A 19433-nucleotide genomic window follows, 5' to 3' on the forward strand; every position below is an offset into this window, starting at 1 on the left:
AGACAACAGATATTTGAAGAAATAGCTTTCCGCTGTGGTTTCACAAATAATATGTAGTGATCTGAGTGACCAAAACAGCAGGATAGCTAAGTAAATCACTCACCTTGTTTCCTCTGCAGTTATTTTCCATCTGTGTAACAATTTGGTTGTCAGCAATAACTCAGTTGCATGTATTTTGTTAGGAGTTGTTGCTAATAAATTATTTGGTTCCACTGCCATGTTTGTTCCATCATCTGTGTCTTACACTGTGATAGACAGCTGTGCCTGAACAGTTTCCCCCGGTAGTATTTTTTTAGTGCCATTACTTGTGAAGCAAAGCTGTTAGGGTAGCTGAGGTAGGACTTCAGGGACGTTATTTAACTGTGGAGTTACTGATTCTTTTTGATTCAGTGGTACTTGACTGTTACACAGAGTTCCACTTACATTAGGGCACTACTTCATACTGGCCAGATAATGGCATGATGCTCTAAACAAGCAAAGTAAGCATCATTTGATTCTGGATTCTTTGCAATGCAATAGGTCTCTCCAAAAAGTTAAGACAGTAGTGATAGTAGAAATGGTTAAAACCAGACAGTTCATACTTTCAAATTATAGCTTTCTGACTACTGTCTCACCTATGGGCATATGGCATTTCAATTTTTTAATACCTAAGGAAATTGCAAGGCAATACCTAACTGCTTTATTATTTAATTAAAGATATATAGAAATAAGTTTAAACCATTAAACTGAAAGCATTTTGATATTAGGACAAGTGAGAAAGTGATTTTAATTACAAAATGAAAGTGTGTAAATTCTGAATTTCAGCATTCAATGTTACTTAGGAAAAAACAAACATGTTCAATTAGATATTTCTGAGAACTCCAAACACTTTGCTGTCTTGCTGATGCTAAAATTGTGCTTCTGTAGTCTCAGTTCAAATTGAAATACTCTTTTCTGTAAAAAATCTTAATCACATAAGTATGATTTATTACTTTATAACAAGTCAGGAAAGAGATTATTATATGTGCATTTTTAACTTGTATACGTATCCTGGTTTGTATGCAAATGTACTGGTTTATAAGGTTACTTCAGAGATATTATGTTACCTGTTACCTTGTTAGAAGATGTAGAGATATGAAACAGAAAAAAAAAAAAAAAGGAAGTGCAAGTAGTGCAAGTATTATGGTCTACTTAAAAGTAATAAACGCAATCCTTATTTATTTTGTAGCTGAGTGTGGTGGACGAATTCATGCTGCCACATCAGGACGCATTTTGTCCCCAGGTTACCCAGCACCGTATGACAATAATCTTCATTGCACTTGGATTATTGAGGCAGATCCAGGAAAGACAATAAGGTACATGTTTAATTTCAGTATTTATTGTTGACTTTAGTATTTTGTAAATTATATTCTATGCCTTATATACTCACACTCTTCTACAAATTTTTTGTTTACTAACTCCTCCTTATAGTAATAAAGTTGATGCTTGTCATGCTGGCATTTATGAGTACCACTCCTCTAGGGAACCTGAGTAACTAAATTGTACAGGGGACATCTAGGCATCTAATTCTTAACTGTGAATTCCGATAGATAGTATAGCCTATAAATCATCTGTGTTGCACTGCTATGGCTTTTTCTAACTGTAAACAAGCTAAAATGCCAAGCTGTCAGCTGTGGTTTCAAAATTCTTCCCTTGAGTCATTGTAATGCCATTTTTTTTTATATCTTACTGTCACATTCAATGTAACAATTTGTTGTAAATATAATATAATTATTCAACAATTTTTTTCTTGAATAAATTACTTCAAGCAAACCTAAAGTGCCTGAGTCTCTGCCAGGAGTGCTTGGACATCAGGCATCTTGGACATTGTTAGTTATCTAGTAGGAGACTTTGTCATGGATGCTTTGATGTGATGAGGATTTGACAAGAACAGCAGCATAAGAGAAGATAAGCCCTTTGTATACAACTCTGACAGGTTTTCATCTTTTATTCCTGCTCTCTTCTATCATATTATTATTAAAATTTATAACATTTTGAAGTATACAAGTATCATATTTTCCCCATAATCAGTTGAGGTAAGACCATCAACGTCTCAGAAGACTTTGAGAATAATCAAATTTAAGAGAAATAACGAGGCTTTAAAAAGAAATTTGCACAGGACTGAGAGAATGCTTAATACATAAGGACTGGTAGATTTCTTCACATGGACTAGGCAGCATAACAGAAAAAAGAAGAAATAAGAAAATTACTAAAGGGAAGCACAAATGATGACTAATGAACACAATAAAAGTACATGCTAAGAACTGCAGAGACATGCCAAGAATCTACATTTTTATTTCTGTAATAATTTATGGAAAACTAATGGAAAGACTCAAGAACTCGGGCAAAAGGAAAGAGGTAATACAAGAACTTTGAAAACAGTTTTTCCTCATCAGTTTATATTGACAAGAAAGATTGTCATACTCTGCAGTTGACATGTAGCTGAATCACTCAAAGTGGAAGGAATATGAATATTTAAATATTCTTTCAGCTCAGTTTTCCTGTAGTAGCACACATTCAAAACTTTGAAATGTCAGATTCTTTTAATATTCAAGCTGATTTGTCCATTGCTAACAGAAAGTTGTGATTAAAACAAGAATGTAACAAAACAAAAAAAATCTAATCAATATAATTTTAATTGCTGTCATTAATAAAAGATTCTTGATACTAATATAATTAATGATATATAACTGAGATGTATTACTTGAGCAGATCAGCTATTTTGTTATTTTGTGCAAAAAGTTAACAAATAATAACCTATTTCATTATTTATTTTATGTGGACAAATGTAATTAAGAAATATCAACACATGAGTATTTAAAGTAAAAAAGGAGTTTTTATATTTAGCTATTCAATTTCTTCAATGTTAAAAATATACAGTCAGAACTTGAAGTCAATGTACAGGTTTTGACTAATAACATAGCATTCCTGAACATCTTTCTAAATCTAATATTTCATCTGGAGATAAATAAAAATTGGAGTATTCCAATATAGTAATTTAATGTTTTACGAATGTTGGCATAAGCCAAAGATGGATTAATACATTTTTTACTTTTTGTAAAGAAAAACAAATGCCATACTGACTGAATTTCCTATGCTATGTCCAGTAGCTACTGCTTTTTTCAGTTGCATATAATTCAGTTCAATCTGTGTTCTCGGTATCCTCAATTGAATAAATAAAGGAAATCTTTGATGAAATTATAGCGCTTATCATTTAAAATATCTATGATAAAAAGAGGTTAATTTATAGAACAAGTACTGTATCATAGTGGTGTTTTTTGTAATTAAAGCATTTATAGGGCAGAACAGTATCTCTCTTATGAGATAGCTAACTCAACAGGAAAAATGGGTAATGCTTCAGGACAACCTGAACAACAACCAAGCCTTCTTGAGTCCTGAAACAGAAACAGCATTTCAAAACTAAGAACAGCTTGGAAATGATTGCTTGGAGTTTTATGTAATTGTGTTTAATCAGTAATGTACAGGGCTTTTACTTTTTCTTTGCAGCCTGCATTTTATCGTTTTTGACACTGAGGTTGCTCATGATATCTTGAAGGTGTGGGATGGGCCCATTGAAAGCAGCATATTGCTTAAAGAATGGAGTGGCTCAGCCCTTCCAGAGGATATTCACAGCACTTTCAACTCATTGACATTACAGTTTGACAGTGACTTCTTCATCAGCAAATCAGGCTTCTCCATTCAGTTTTCAAGTACGTAAATATTTTTGTATCTCAAATGAAGTATTATATGCAATATTTACATATATTATTCTTATCTTTGTGAATTGTTTCTCGTTTTACAACTTCCTCTGTCTTTAGCAAAAGATTATGTTATTTTAATCTATATACTTATGCAGATAGCTACAGCTAGGGTGAATTGTTTGGACTTGCTTTGTGTCAGTATGTTTTCTTATTCCTTGTTATGTATAGCAAAACCATGTCCAGTATTATCTAATCAACGTTGTCTAACAAGGCAAAATGGGTTTGTATATGCGTGAGTTTCCTTCAGGGCCTTTAAGTGTTCCCACCAGTGCTACCTAATAACATCTTACATTATTTAGTGTTCATATTTTCTGTTTATTTTTCTTTTTTCACTCACACCACCTAATGCATCATTTTATGACCTTAACCGCTGTTTATGTGAACAATTACACTGAATAATAATATATATATAAATATACTGAAACGTATATTAAAAAAAACAATTTATATGGAACTAATCACACACATATTCAGGGCTAAAGTAATAGTCCCCATGTATACAGTATAATAAGATCAATATTGTAAAACTGAGTATGTGTGCTCAGTCACATGATCCTGTGACTGAAGTGTTAAACACTGAGGGTAGGACTGCAAGGAGACCATCGTACCATTGTATTGTTGTGCCATTGTACCGTTGTCTTTGACTCAGTCATTGAATCCTTATATGTCTAGCTCTAAACTATGTAAGGTATATCTGCTCATGAACATACAAAAAGTATGAATTAATACAACGTAGGAGAGCAGGAGTATTATTTAAAACCTTCTCTGTAAGTGATGTCATTCAGAAGTAAAGGGCACTAATAAGCTTTCAGTCATTATTTCTGCATAAGAAAATTTGCTTCCAGAGTTTACTAGACTCTTAATAATGCATTTGAAACTTCCCTGTTTACTTTATTTTTTCTAAACGTTGTGTCCCAAACCATGGACAGTTTCACCCTAAGATACATAGTTAAAAGTATACAAAATGAGTTAAATGAAAAGAGGAGAAAAAATGTTTCTAAAATTTCTGACCTGTGTGCTACACAATATGCTGCTTTCCATGTTGTTTGAAAAAGTTAAATTATACATTTATGGAAATAAAGGTTTTTAAGTTTTTTTTTTCTTTTTTTTTTTTTTACTCTGTTAGAGTTAGCAAACACATTACATCAAAAATATCTATAATTTTATGCATAAATTTTGAAAGGAGGAAAATATTTAAGCTGTTAGATTTGCCAACAAGTTAGTATGTATTCTTTGACCTTCAATGATACTTATAGTAAATAAGAAACAATTTAATGCCTTAAGGGTGAAGAACTGATTTGGTCATGTTAGCAGACCTGATGGATGCACTCGGTGATTATGCTGGCAATTGCAGTGTATGTCTTACTGGAATTAATTGGAGTTAGTGGTGAAGAACTGAATGTCTCAGCTCAAGTAAAGGGAAAATGATATTAAAGTTTCATTCATCCTGCTTGGCAAGCAGAATGTTTTTCTTATTTTTTTGATTGTGTAGAGTAAAAAATAGGATTTAAGGAATATGTTAAAGTCAATGTTAAATTATTTAATCTAAAAATGAGGACTTACTTTATTTAGTCTCCTTGAGGCAATAAGCACACTACTGTGGCCTTGATCTGTAAAGGATTTGAACTGATTAAACTACGGATATGTAGGATCTTTGCATGCTTTAGTATTCATGTGTTCAAACTGTATGTCAGTTTATAGCAAAGCTGCAAAGAATGTTGAAAATTTACTTCTTTAGTAGTTTCTAACTGAATGAATAAAAAAGTCTTAAGTTGCTTAAACTTCTCTGGTAATAGCAGATGATGTAGATGTTTCACTATAAGTCTATGAAGGTAACTGCTCAAGTTTTGAGTCTCTGTGTCTGTCACTTAAAAGATTTTCAGGTGATGCTTTTATTAATGAGTATACTGTATTTAAACATGAATTACAAACCAAGAAGTAAACTTCAGATGCAGAATTGCCCAGACTTGGAAAATCTTCAAGAATCTGGAATTCTGACACATGAAACTTCAGTATGGCATGTTAAATGGCATGCATCTGTTATGCGATTGGAATGAGTGTCTATGCCGATGAACATCCACTTACAGCGTCACAGGGAGGATATACCTCTAAGAGTATCAGGCCAAATGAACAGTTTAAAATCAAAGCATTGAAGTGCTAGCCTCCAGTTGAGAATTTGTTTTGCAGTGCTGCAATGGTGCTCATTATCTGCTTTCTATACTTTGCAGCAAGAATGCTGTTGTTGCATTTGTCTAAAAAAGATGCACTGTTAAAGTATAGTTTGAGGTAGATCAGAAAACAATCACCTATGAATTACTTACTCTTGATTGTGTATGTACTTAGATGTGTTTTTAATGGAAAAACGTAAATGGCTGAAGCTCGTAAAACATTTGAACACTATTAAAAGTGCCTTGTCTTGCCCAATCAGCTCGGCATGCAGAGCATGAGGACATGAACTGACAAGAATGATTATGTTAATTGTAATCAGCCTAATGCTTTTCATTAAAACTTAATTACCATTTAATCATGCGTAAAAGGACAAAAAAATGGAGTTCACTGTACAAAATTGACCTTTAATCTAGGGGTTAAATACATTTAAACTATGTATTACAAGCCAGGGATGTCAACCAACTCTTTCTTGTCATGATACAGACAGTGAACACAAGAAGGGTATAGACATACTTGGCTTCCTTTTTCCAAAGAAACACAGTTACAAGCAGCAAAAAATTCCTATCTAAGTTAATCATTAAAAAGAAGTTTTCTAACCTGGCTTGATTTTGTCCTAAGTGTCTAAGGTAAATGCAATAAACTTCCTTTTGAAATTTCCTTTTTTTTTTCTTTCATCAGCTGTAAGTCTAGTTACAGTAATGCACATTAAATTTCAAAATCCTAGACATCTAAGGGTCAATGATACGAATCCTACCATAAGGTTACAGAATCATAAAATCATAGAATATGACTTGGAAGAGACCCACAAGGATCATTGAATCCAACTACTGGCTCCACACAGGACCACCCCAACATCAGACCATGTGTCTGAAAGCGTTGTCCAAATGCTTCTTGAACTCCAGCAGCTCGGTGCTGTGACCACTGCCCTGGGGAGCCTGTCCCAGAGACCGACCACCCTCTCAGTGAAGAACCTTTTCCTAACACCCAGCCTGACCCTTCCCTGTCCCAGCTCCATGCTGTTTCCTCAGGTCCTAATAAAATCATAGAATGCAATAGGTTGTGATTAATTGCCTTATCACAGGTATCTAGTTCCCTTTGAGGTGCTGTAGAATATCCTGTCTGGTGTCCATCTGCCACTCCAAAAGGTCATACACCCATAAGTCCTTGGTCATATCTTTCAGTCCTGTGCCCGTTACCTTGGATATTGTATGGTATCTCAAATGAGACTAGCCATCTATATTGAAGCAGATCAATCTTGCTTAAACTCTAGACTTCTGAAAGCACTTGGATCCAATGCTTACACATTGATTTTATTGAGCTGGAGCTTGTTTCACTAAGAACTTATTTATGTAACCATACAATTTGTTTACCTGGTATTAACAAGTACCAGTAGAAATAGCAGATGATAGGAACGCCACTGTCAGGCAGTGATTAGTCATATTGCCATTCTTACAGGATCAGCTTTATTTTAATAATACCTAACAGCAGGTCTCCTCCAACAGTCTAACAGGGTAAACATTCCTGAATAAATCATTCTGTTAACAACACAAATAATCCTTTATGGCAATAAAAATAAAAAACGTATACCAACCAGTCAATTAAAACAGTTATTTGGAAATTGCTGTTTCTGATGTTGACACATCTATTGATATCTTTCTTCCCCTGAAAAGAGCTTAAGCCGCAGTGGTGCTAATTTTGATAGCTCCTAATAACATTATGCTTAATTTGACATCTATTTAAGCAATGATATCTGCTTATGTCCAGCTTGTAATTCCATTTGATCACTTGTCTGTTTACAGAAATTTTTATGGTAACTGTGTTACATATCTTGAACTGTTAGGGTACTCTTCCCTTGTAAATTGTTCATTTATTGCTGAGATAAATTTTAGTTACTTCCCTAATGGTTTGAGCAACTGTATTTAAGTACAAGCATTTCAACGACAAAATTTTCATTGCTAGGGTTCATCATGAGAAGAAAAGGGGTTTAGCACAAAAAAAAAAAAAAAAAAAAAAACATTTTAAAATAGATTTAAATGTGCATATATACTAACTAATTTTTGAGTTCAAAGAAAATAAAATGCATTTAGACATCTCTTGTTAAAGTAGTTAAGCAGTTGGACACCCTTTTAAAGTCTGTAATCTAATTGTACTCCATAGTTCAGTCTTTTGCTTTCTGTGGTGCTATAAATGTTGCATTATATGCCCACAATAACACAGTTTCATTAGCATAGAAAATAATTTGTATCCATCATCTAATCCATAGCCTGGTAAGGCATCCTCAGCCTCATAAGAGGCAGCAGTTCTTCATTTGGTTCCTGTAGAACTATGCAGAAATGAAGCTTGTAGGTCACTTTGGTTGCCTCCTTTAAACTTGTGGGCTTTTGTACTTCAGACTTCACAAAACAGGTGGAATTAGTATCTGTGTTTCTTTTTTTGTTACGGTACTGGACAGTGCAAGACATTTACATTTGATATTGATTTGCAGTTGCTAGTGTGCACATTTACATATGTTGCATAAGATGCCTGTTAGAGACCAAACACTATTCTTTCACCTATGCAAGTGGTTGTTAGTCTGAAATTGCTGCAAATCCTATGTACAATGTCTTGGCTTTGATATGCCAAAATCCTTCTCAAATTTATTATGCGAGCACTTGTGTCAAAACACATGAAGCTTCTGTATCACCTGCAGTTTACAAACCTAATTCCTGAGAAGTCTTCATTACTTTTATTACTATGTGGAGTAGAAAAAATAGTCTGCAGCAAAACACTGAAGCAAATGGCTTACCAGAGGCACAGTACAAACAGTATAGATGAAGGTGATGATTTTTTTTTTTCTTGTACAACAGATTACAGGCTAAAAAAACTGATCAAAGATGAAGTGTCCTTCAGATGAAAGATAAATTAGGCACAGGTCTAACATGATTAATCACAAAGCTACAGACACACGAATATATACAGTGGGTCGTACTCTCAAAAACAGTATCCTATTGATTTTCAGTGAAGTTTTAAATTAACTATAGAAAACGTAGTTTGGGGGCCAAATCCAAAACAAGATCCAAATTGGCATTCTGGAAGATTATTAAATTCAAAATAGAGAAGCTTAACACAGTGGCTGCCGACATATGGAGTTCTGAAAACTCCCTAGGCACCTTTGTTTTTTTCCAGTTGCCCGTTCTTCTGGCACTTCTGATTCCATCGACTGTGTACACAAAAGCATGTCCTATGCTGAGGAGGTGAAACAGAGTAGGAGAGGAGAAATCTGTACAGAATGGGACTGTAAACGTGGAGTATTGTGTAATTTACTGCATAGAACATATGCAAGAACTCAGAAGCAGCAATTGAGTTCTTTGCCAGTTAATGGAAGTCAAATCCCCTCACTTGGTTTTGCCATTTTATAATCATTTAGGTTGGAAAATTTATTCTTCTCAATCATTTCTAAAACAGTCTAACTACATAATTTAGTTTTGACTTAGCATCCTTAAGTCATAAATGCAGTTACTGCTTTCCCTGCTTTACATCATGTATGTTTTAATTTGACACCATTTCCCATTGTGTTCTCCTGAAGAAACTGGCTACTCATGGGTTGGAGAGGTGTCCAGTTTGCTGGGTGAAGAACTGGCTAGATAGCTGGGCTCAAAGAGTCATAGTGAATGGTGCCCAATCCAGTGGCAGCTGGTCGCCACCAGTGGTGTTCCACAGGGCGCAGTCTTGGGGGCCAGTTTTGCTGAACATTTTTATCAATGATCTTTGATTTTATCAAGAAAAAATTTTCACAGAAAGAATAGTTAGGCATTTGAACGGTCTGTCCAGGGACATGGTGGAGTCCTCACCCCTAGAAGTATTTAAGAGATGTGTGGATGTGGCAAGGGACATGGTTTAGTGATGGGACGCAGTAGGTCAGCCCTAACATTTGGACTTTATGGAAGGTCTTTTCCAACCTATATGATCCTATGATTCTATGATTCTAATTGTGTTCAGCTTCAAGTCTCTGAATTCCTCACGTTTTTTACAATTTTATATGGCATTGTCACATCACAGAATGAACATGCCATTTCCCATAAGTATGTATGATGGATATTAATTGCATGGCTATATATTAGTATGTGAACCGAGAAGAAAAAAGCCTGTTATTAAATGAGATAGATAACAGAAGAGCTAGTGATTCTTAATGTCTGGATTGCTTATTAATGCATATAACATCTATACTCTTTAGATATTTTCACAATACCAAGTAAAGTGAGAACAGATTTGTAATTTTCAAGCAGTTACACTCTTGGGAATCTTGTGAAGTAAAACAACTTAGAAATGAGATGAAACGTTGAAAAGTTGACAGTCTGTCTAAATGTTCACTTTGCTAGATGACACATCAGTGCTTAAATGTCTGATGTTTTGTTTAATTAGGATCAAGTGTATTTGGCATGATGAAAAGGTTGCTGTTTTCAAATACAGAAAATAACTTCTGAAGCTGCAAGAACAAAAGTGTAAAGAGTGTTTTGGTGCTTATTAAATGCCTGGTTATTTTTTAAATTTAGAACTTTCTATGTGAGAAATGGGGACTAACAGTGAAAATAAATTTTAAAAGGCATCAGTCCTTCATGACTGGTATATACTTGACACGGTTGAAATGTGAATAATTGTTGATTGCTGAGGTATTATTTTGCATAACCTTTTAATGAAAAATGAAGGTAGTCAAAGATTTATTGAAAAAAAAAGCTAACTAATGAGATTGTCTTATGCTTATATACTTAAAAGAATTTTGCTTCTTTAACAGATAGGCACTAGTGATCCATTTTTTTTGAGCTGTTTTTGTCTGTCAAATAGTAAATAACTTCTCTGAGGTCATAGCCACGCTTTCCTTCCCTTGTGGCCAAGTATACATCTAGTAAACTACACTAATATGGGAAGTCAGGTAAATTGTCAGAGTGGTGCCTGGGGAGTGCTTACACAGTACTCATTAGCAGTAATAGCCATTACTTTAGTTCTTGAATTGATGCTTATAAATTCTGGTGGAAAAGTCTCCCACTGTCCAAAAAAATACAACAAAAAACACACCCAACACTGCCATTGTCTTTTCCTTAAATTAGAAATAGGAATGAGCTCAAGGTGTATAAGGTGTGTTACTTTGGAGTGGAAACAAAGTCAAGAAATAACAAATAATAAAATGATAAACAGTCCTGTATTTGTAGTATGTTAGTTATCATAATCCATGAATTTTAATATAGGGATGTTTTACAATTTTTGTGATTTGCCCAAGTGGCTACATATTTGCTAGAGTACGCATAAAACCATTTTAATAAGGTTCACCTTTTCTTCCTTTTCGGTTTGTTTCTCATCTTGCTCATTCGTTTTTCAACCTTTCTCTCTACTGCAAATTTAGAACACAAATTTAGAACTAGAGCACATTGAAAACAAAATTGTAGATAATTTCATTATTTCAAAAGATCACCTCAGGTCAATACAAATTACGGGTTTTATTGCAAGTATTTTTCACTAAGATTTTTATTTTCTTATTGGGCCATTATCAACTGACGTTTTTGATTTTAAAGGGCTAAAAACACTAAACCCACAAAAATTATTTTTTTTTCAGGGTTGAAAAAAAAAAGAATTTTCCATTTGTACAACTTGGTAACTGTTTCAGTTTTTTAAATGTTTAATTGCTGTTGCTGTTTTTTTGTTTTGTTTTGTTTTTTGTAGTGGTCTTGGTGTGGGTGGAAGGAGTAAATGCAGCCATTAATACAGAAAATAGATTCTTTTTACATTCTGGTCACAAAGGTTGCATTGTGGTGGTATTTTTTTTTTTTTTATCAGCAGCTTTTTTATCTTTTCTTCTGGGAATGAGTTAAAAAAATCATTTTAATGAAATAATAATGTTTACTGGGATTTAAACAGGAAAACAAAAAAGGAAATAAAAAAACAATCAAATAAACAGAGCAGGAAGCATGGACAGACTACTAACTTACATCATTTATAAGAGGTATATTCTTTGATTCCTTGATTTTAAAAAGTGCTTCAAATCCTTCAGAAAATGAAGAAAAAAAATAATTTAATAATGCAACCAAAGTAAATTCTAATTCTTTCCTAAAGAAAATGGATTTGAGATGTAAATTTGAGATGTAATGCAGTTTTAGATGACGATCACTAAATTTATGTGTCAGTGTGCAAATGTCCATGTGTGTACTACGTTGTGGTCAGTGGGAATCTAGAGCTGGAATCCATTGCCTGCAGACATATTCCTTTCTATTTCTCTTTCACTTGTTTTACTGGCCATTTTTTTTGGCCCTGACTTGCAAGTTAATTCTGATAATAAAGATTCTCAATTTGTTCTCATTCCAGCATAAACAATTGGCAATGATTGTTACAGGAGACCAAACCTCGAAAAAACGACTGCCAATTCTCAGTGGCAGCAAACTGCCCACAAACTATTTTTCTTCAGTGCTTCTGTGTTTATAATTTTGTTTGTGTTAATGTATTTGTTCATGTTGCAAAGAAAGCCTCAGTCTAATTCCAATTATATGGATACCCTATACATATTACTATTGTGTAACAGTCATAGCATTTCATTTTGTACTTTGGCTCTGTATGTGTGTTTGCTTAAAGGAGTTCCAGAGATGAGAAAAAAAATGTGAAAAAGAAAGGCCAGGATTTTTCTCAGAGTCATTTAATACAATGTAGTTTGGAAGAGGCTTTGCACCTCTCTTTGTAGTAATAGAAGCCATACATGAAGCATAATATAATTACATTTATGTTCCTAGTGTTTTTGACCTGTAATTTGTAGTACTTTCCTATAACTTAAGTGCTTGATGTGCTACATACTGCTGAAAATACTGAAAGACATAGTCACTGCTTTCCCAGAGTGTAGGAGAATGTGCAGCCAGATATGATAGGTAATTATAATATTAGCTTACGAATCAAGAAAGTAGTAAAAAACAGTTTTAACAATGGGATATACACTTTCAATAATTTACATCATTTTATCTCTGAATCGTCCTTACTGGTCTGATAATCAGAACAAAATTACACCTTGAAAGGACATCAAATTTAGAGTTGAGGTGGCTGTGAATCAGTTTAAGACTGAATCAACTGTCTGATGTGTTCGCATGCAAGAAAGTACACCTAGTTTATATTAGGAAAAAAAAAAAAGACAACAAATTATTGTTGATATTTCACAGTTTTCAAGGATTATACCTTCTGGTACAGATGACCAGAAGGATGTGGGGGAGTAGATTTTTAAAATGTCTTTGATCTGGGTTCACAAAGTTTAAACTTAACTAAACGAAGACGGTGAAAATGGTAGAGGGTCTTACCTGTAGATGCCCACCAATACCAATTGTGACACTAGGTTTTAGGCCTACCTGTTCACAGTTGTGCAAAGTTCCTTAAAAAGGACATGGTTGTGTGGAGCAATCTAGAGTCCCCTGGCTGTGTCCCCTCCAGGTCCTTATGCACCCCCAGCCTCCTCGCTGGCAGGGCATCAGGAGGAGCTGAAAAGTCCTTGGATCTGTGTAAACACTGCTCTGCAACAACTAATACATCGGTGTGTTATCAGCATTATTTTAAATCCAAAACCCAGCAACAAACCAGCTACTAGGAGGAAAATTAACTCTGTCCCAGCCAAAACAAGGACAAAAGCAAAATCTATATACAAACTGAAGAGATTGAACATATGAGAGATGTTTTGCTTAGACTGAGTTTTAGCATACTCTGAGAAAGTTGTTGCTTGCCACTGAAAAGGGAAATACAGGGCTACATAAAACTGCTATTTGATTCAGCCAGCTGGGCAAACAGCATTTGCATGCTGAAGAATATTAAGACTATAAAACAACATCATTTACATTGTGTTACTTACCCTGTTGTGTAAAAAGGCATCAAAGTGCATAAAGAAATTTGCTTTGATAACTGGAACATTAAAATGAGAAAATGAGTTACTAGCTCTTTTGGTGTATTAACAAATGAAAAAAAAAAAAAAAACAAAAAAAAAGAAGAAGGAGAAGAAGAAAAGCTTGTGTTTATTTCCTCTCAGGCCATATTTCATATTAAGAAAACTGGCAGGAAGCCAACATAATCATGATGTATCTCAGTGGGCAAATTCTCATAGAAAAAGAGAATCAAAAAGCATTCCTGTGTTAACTAATAAGTAAATACTATTGCCTTGTTTGGAATGCACTTGTAAAAATATTGTGCTTTTAAATAAAGATGTTTATTATCTGCATCTTAAAGCTGTTATTTCATGATTCCCTAACAGCTTCTATTGCATCAACCTGTAATGATCCTGGGACACCACAAAATGGCACTAGATACGGAGACAGCAGGGAGCCTGGGGATACAACCACCTTTCAATGTGACCCTGGCTATCAACTTCAAGGACAAGCTAAAATTACATGTGTACAACTGAATAACCGATTCTTCTGGCAACCGGATCCTCCTACATGCATAGGTAATTAGCTGAAATGTTATTCTCTGTTTAAAATTAATACAGATCATATTTCTTGTTCAACTGGTGGGCATATGATGCTAATGCTGGAGTAATGCTCTCCGTAGAAACCAGTTATTTCATACTTATGGTCACCAACAACCACGTTCTTAAGAATAACACTATTTTTGGATGTCATTTTCTCACTCTATTCTTTAAACTTTATGAATGTTTGAAATTGACAATGTCTGACAGAAATAATTAAGAGGAACTAACTATTGAAACAACTGTAAGTTCACTCTTCTAAAGTTCAAGGTCTTGACTTTGCTCTTTGCCAGGCCCATATTACTTGAGATCACAAACTCAACCAGGGCATGTTTGTTGCTGCCCAGACTGCCTCCAGTCTTCACCTCTTTCATGAGTTCATGCACATTGATGAGCACCAGGTCCAGTAACAACACTTGTCCTTTGGTTAGTGTAATGCTTCTCCTCTTCCAGTATATAATAAATACTCCAATTTCATAAAGATGGGATTAAGTAACAGCAACAATATACAGGAATTCCTATTTGACTTAATATTTTGTTCTTTTAGGAAGAGCTTTTCTTGTGCTTCTTTTGAATATGAAGAGAGCATATTTTATTTTTAGAAAATATAAGTGGGAATGTTCAAATGTTTATTTACTCCTATTTAACAGCTAACAAACACTTGTAAATTTAACATGTGACCATATTCCCATTTCTTTTTACATTGTGACAGCTGCATGTGGAGGAAACCTGACAGGCCCAGCAGGAGTTATTTTATCACCTAACTATCCACAGGCATATCCTCCTGGGAAAGAATGTGACTGGAGAATAAAAGTAAACCCCGACTTTGTCATTGCCTTGATATTCAAAAGGTACAAGTTCTAGATGAATGTCTCTGTTTAATGGGATTTTAAATGTCACTTCTCATCATCTGTTATTTCTTAAATCTTCTAATTATATTTCATGGATGAGACCTGGAGTGTACAAATAATATGTGCTGTATCATTGCTTCAAAATAACAGAAAAGTTTTAACAGAAAAAGAAAAGTGACAAGTTATATGTTACTTTTGATGTCAAATATACCAGAGCAAAAAAAAAATAATTCTGTGACCTATGAAATAAAAAAAAAAAAGAAAAAAAAAAAAGAAAAAAAAAAAGAGCGTTAATTTGTAGAAATGCTTGATTTACATTTTTTTTTTTAACTGTACAGCAGAGACTTGAACTGTACTGGAAGCTCTGTCTATAAGTCCTTTAAAGGTTTTTACAAATACATGTTAAATACAATTTGCTTAGAGAGCATAGGTCCAGAAAAGAAAAAAAAAAGTTAAAAAGAAAAAAAAAGTAATATTTTAGTCCACTCATTCAAGAGATAAATGATGTTTAGATAACGTTGCCTCATTGTTTTAAAGAAATGTTATTTACTCAACATACCATCATCAACCTATATCCGTTGTATACATTTTTAACATAAATTGAAGTTCATATAGTCATACTCGTGTCCAGTTTATAATTTGTATTTGAATCAGGCCTGTATGATCATCTTGGCTGCTGTATGTATGGATGAAAGTGCACAATTTTTTCTTCCTTTGGTTCTGTATCCTGAACTTTATTGTTAAGCTAATGATGACATTTCTGCTTCAGCAATGTGGAGATCAATTATGATTATTTTAGAAAAAGATAATGGGATGTTGATAATTTTGTTGTGTAAATTTTGCACCCTTTTAAAAAAAAATCTTTATTGGTTGACTGCAGTGTGCCTTCTAATAAAATATTGCAATGACATAAATGAAATAATCAAACCTGAGAGACCTGAAAATTATATAATCAATAATATGAATATTCTGTTCTTTGGGTATTTCTTCAAGTAGCATTAAGGAACGACATTAGTTGCCCACTAATTACACTTTTGAAAATACCTCATGATAAGCAGTATATGTCTTGGACTGCCTAAATAATCAGCTCAAATGCTTCATTTCAAGTAAGATGAAAGAAACGTAGAGTTACTCAGTATTTCAATTGTTTGTAAATTCTGTTTTAAGGAATGCAACTCTGAGTAATGTGTTGGAATTTTCAGTTCATGTTACAGTTCCAGTACATTTTACAAAAAATTGTAGTCTAGTAGTACACAGTGGGCATCCAAAGTCTTTCCTTATTTTGATATTCTGATTTCAAGACAGTAATCTTCCGTAGAAATCTGAAAGAAAAGAATTCTGAAAGAAATCTGAAAGAAAAGATTATGCAGTTGCTTCCCAAGTTTTACCAAACTGTCTGACGTCACAGAATATTCTTGGAATATTCTCATCCTCCTCATGGCTGATGGTGATATAGGGTATTTTAAACTCTAGGTTGTGGCATTGTTAATCTTGTAAATATTTTCAGAAAGCTGAAAAAAAATGTAATACATCTTAATGAGGAGGGAAAAAACAACATTATTATCACTATTATTTGTATATACTTATATATATGGTTATTGAACAGATAAAATTGAAAGCTTTAGCTACTTTTCCTTTTTAACAGATATTATATTTGCAGTATAAATGAACCATAAAAGTAATACAGATTCATATTTAATGAAAAAGTATTTGAGTACATGTTGTTAACTTTGTACTAGATAATTAAATTGAGACAGTTCTACAAATATATTTAATGTTGGAACCCGAATAACTTAATGCACTATCACAACATCCCCTCTGATTTATATGAAATGGAAGTGCTGAAATATCTCTCTCTGCAATCCTTACAATAACTTTTTTGATTTTTCTTTGACATCTGCAAAATCTACTTTCTTAACATACCGGTTTCTCTTCATTTTATTTAACATTTTCATTCTCAGGCAGTATACTACAGCTAAGTCCTGTACTATTCTCAAGGAATTGGCTTTGAGAAGACAGCAGTGTGATAGGATGAGAATGTGGATCAAGAACACAGGGATGCAATATATTTTGTCAAATATGTGTTGGCTACAGAAAGATTGAAAAATATTGCCCTGTAGAATAGAATAGAATAGCACAATTTGTATTGTGCTATTTGTTCCTAGCCTATAGATTGCTATTTCTTTCCAGTCTTCTAACTCCAACTAAAAAATCTCTGTCTTAGCTAGAGTTTCAAAACATTTTTTTCTGGCTTCTCATACCTCTTGGAAATAGGGCGTAACATATTTTTTATTATGTGAAGCCACTTGCGTTTGATATTACTTAGCAAACCGTTAAATGTGTGATGATGATTTCTCAGCTATTGTCCCTTTTTGTCCTACATGATTTGGAATATCTTGTGTATAACAGTACTAACTGATATAATAGAAAGACAAACACAAATCTGACCACCATACTTGCAACAAAGCAAAATATTTATTTACTTTTTCATCTTACAAAGGCAATTAGAAAGAAAAATATCCACTTAAGTCTGCTTTTTTAATGTAGTTTTACTTTTCAGATGTTTTTCTCAGTGTTCCTAATACTTCCTTTCTATCCACCTCTGTATACATTTACAGTATAAAAGCCCATGGTTTTATCTTTATATTGTCTCAGAACTCATTTCAATTATCTTCCTCTGAAGGACAGCCTATTTGTTTTATCTTCATAATTGTGTTGTATAAGTATATACATGTCATAAAATATGACGTAGGTGGTTTAGTGAGTGGTAAGAATATTAATTACTCATTGTAATTTATCATAATTCTCTGATATAATTTGGGTATGAACAAAGACAAGCTCCAGGACAGAGATCTGTCCACATGAAAGCATCTTGTTTCTCAGGTGGTGACTTTCTGTTTATAATGGGTGGAATTAATATCATGTAGTTTAGTGAACTAAAAGCTTGACTTTTAATTTAAGCTAGTTGTGATTCATCCCATCTTGAGAAGAGTGTTTAAGATAGGTGGGAGTGTATGCTTCATTTTCATTTACTGTAGACAGAGCCTACACAATGGCCTTCTAGTAGATCTTACAGAAAGCTGAAGGTGTTTGTTTCAGTGGTAAGGAGAACTCCATCTAAAGCTCGTAAATGTTCATGTTTTAAAATACTTTTATTTCTGGAGAAGAAAATGTGTTAGGCAGAAGATTGGCAGCCACAGTCATAGTCGCGTTTAATTCATGAAAAAGAAATTAAGACTTAATTCTCTTTTTCCTTTATTTTCAGTTTCAATATGGAACCCAGTTATGATTTTCTACATATTTATGAAGGGGAAGATTCCAACAGTCCTCTAATTGGCAGTTTTCAAGGCTCACAGGCTCCTGAAAGAATAGAGAGCAGTGGTAACAGTCTGTTTCTGGCTTTTCGCAGTGATGCTTCTGTTGGAATGTCAGGATTTGCTATTGACTATAAAGGTATCGTTCTCACCATAATCTGTGGAAAAATATAAAAGGAAAAAATGTTACTTAGGGTTTATTGAGACTCATATCTATTTACTTCTAGATGTATTCACACTGAACTGGCAGGTACTCCTTTACATCAATGTAGGTTTTAAAAACTATTTTCTGTAAATGTGTTGAGTAACACAGAAATCCTCTTTCATGAAATCTCTTTCACATTACTTATGCACATTTTCATCTTCCAGAAAAAAAAAAAAGTAACAATAGAAACAATAGAAGATACACATCAAAAGTAGCATTTGCAAAGGAATTGTACAATAATGGAATTGTCTCACCCAATTAGAATACGTGACTGCTGATCCTTCCTTGCTGATACATACCAGTACATTTTCTCTTCCACTTTGTTGTTGAATCTACATACACATTTCTGAATTACTACTGCAGGAGACCCTTTGCATTTTTGTTTTCAGGGGAGAAAAGGAGAGAAAAGGTGGGGGGAAGGAGGGGGCTAATGTTATATATTACCAACCAGAGAATGGGTTATATTTTCTTTTTATTAAAGATACACACACATCCACACACACTTTAAAAGATGGTTTGTTTTCTGGTCCAGATGCTGTCTCTGGCTTGATTGTCATCTCTGCTCAGATTTATCAAGCTGTTTCTCAGAAGCAGAGTTGCAGCCTCAGCTTCTTATTCTTGACAATGGAAGTAATGGAAGTAAACAACATAACGTACATG

The 19433-nt window shown here is 33.8% G+C and overlaps 1 protein-coding gene across 12 annotated transcripts in view; it reads left to right on the forward strand.

Moving 5' to 3' along the window:
* Window positions 1–19433, forward strand: part of CSMD1 (CUB and Sushi multiple domains 1) — a 1150108-nt gene that overhangs the window by 931377 nt on the left and 199298 nt on the right. For all 12 annotated transcript variants that reach the window (XM_080586628.1, XM_080586632.1, XM_080586634.1 and 9 more), the window contains 5 exons: window positions 1208–1334; window positions 3526–3728; window positions 14191–14382; window positions 15116–15254; window positions 18520–18707. In XM_080586628.1, the coding sequence (XP_080442754.1) occupies window positions 1208–1334; window positions 3526–3728; window positions 14191–14382; window positions 15116–15254; window positions 18520–18707 (849 nt within the window). The remainder of the gene's footprint in view (window positions 1–1207; window positions 1335–3525; window positions 3729–14190; window positions 14383–15115; window positions 15255–18519; window positions 18708–19433) is intronic.

Source organism: Anser brachyrhynchus (assembly GCF_964034855.1).
Source record: "Anser brachyrhynchus genome assembly, chromosome: 3".
Taxonomy (NCBI): domain Eukaryota; kingdom Metazoa; phylum Chordata; class Aves; order Anseriformes; family Anatidae; genus Anser; species Anser brachyrhynchus.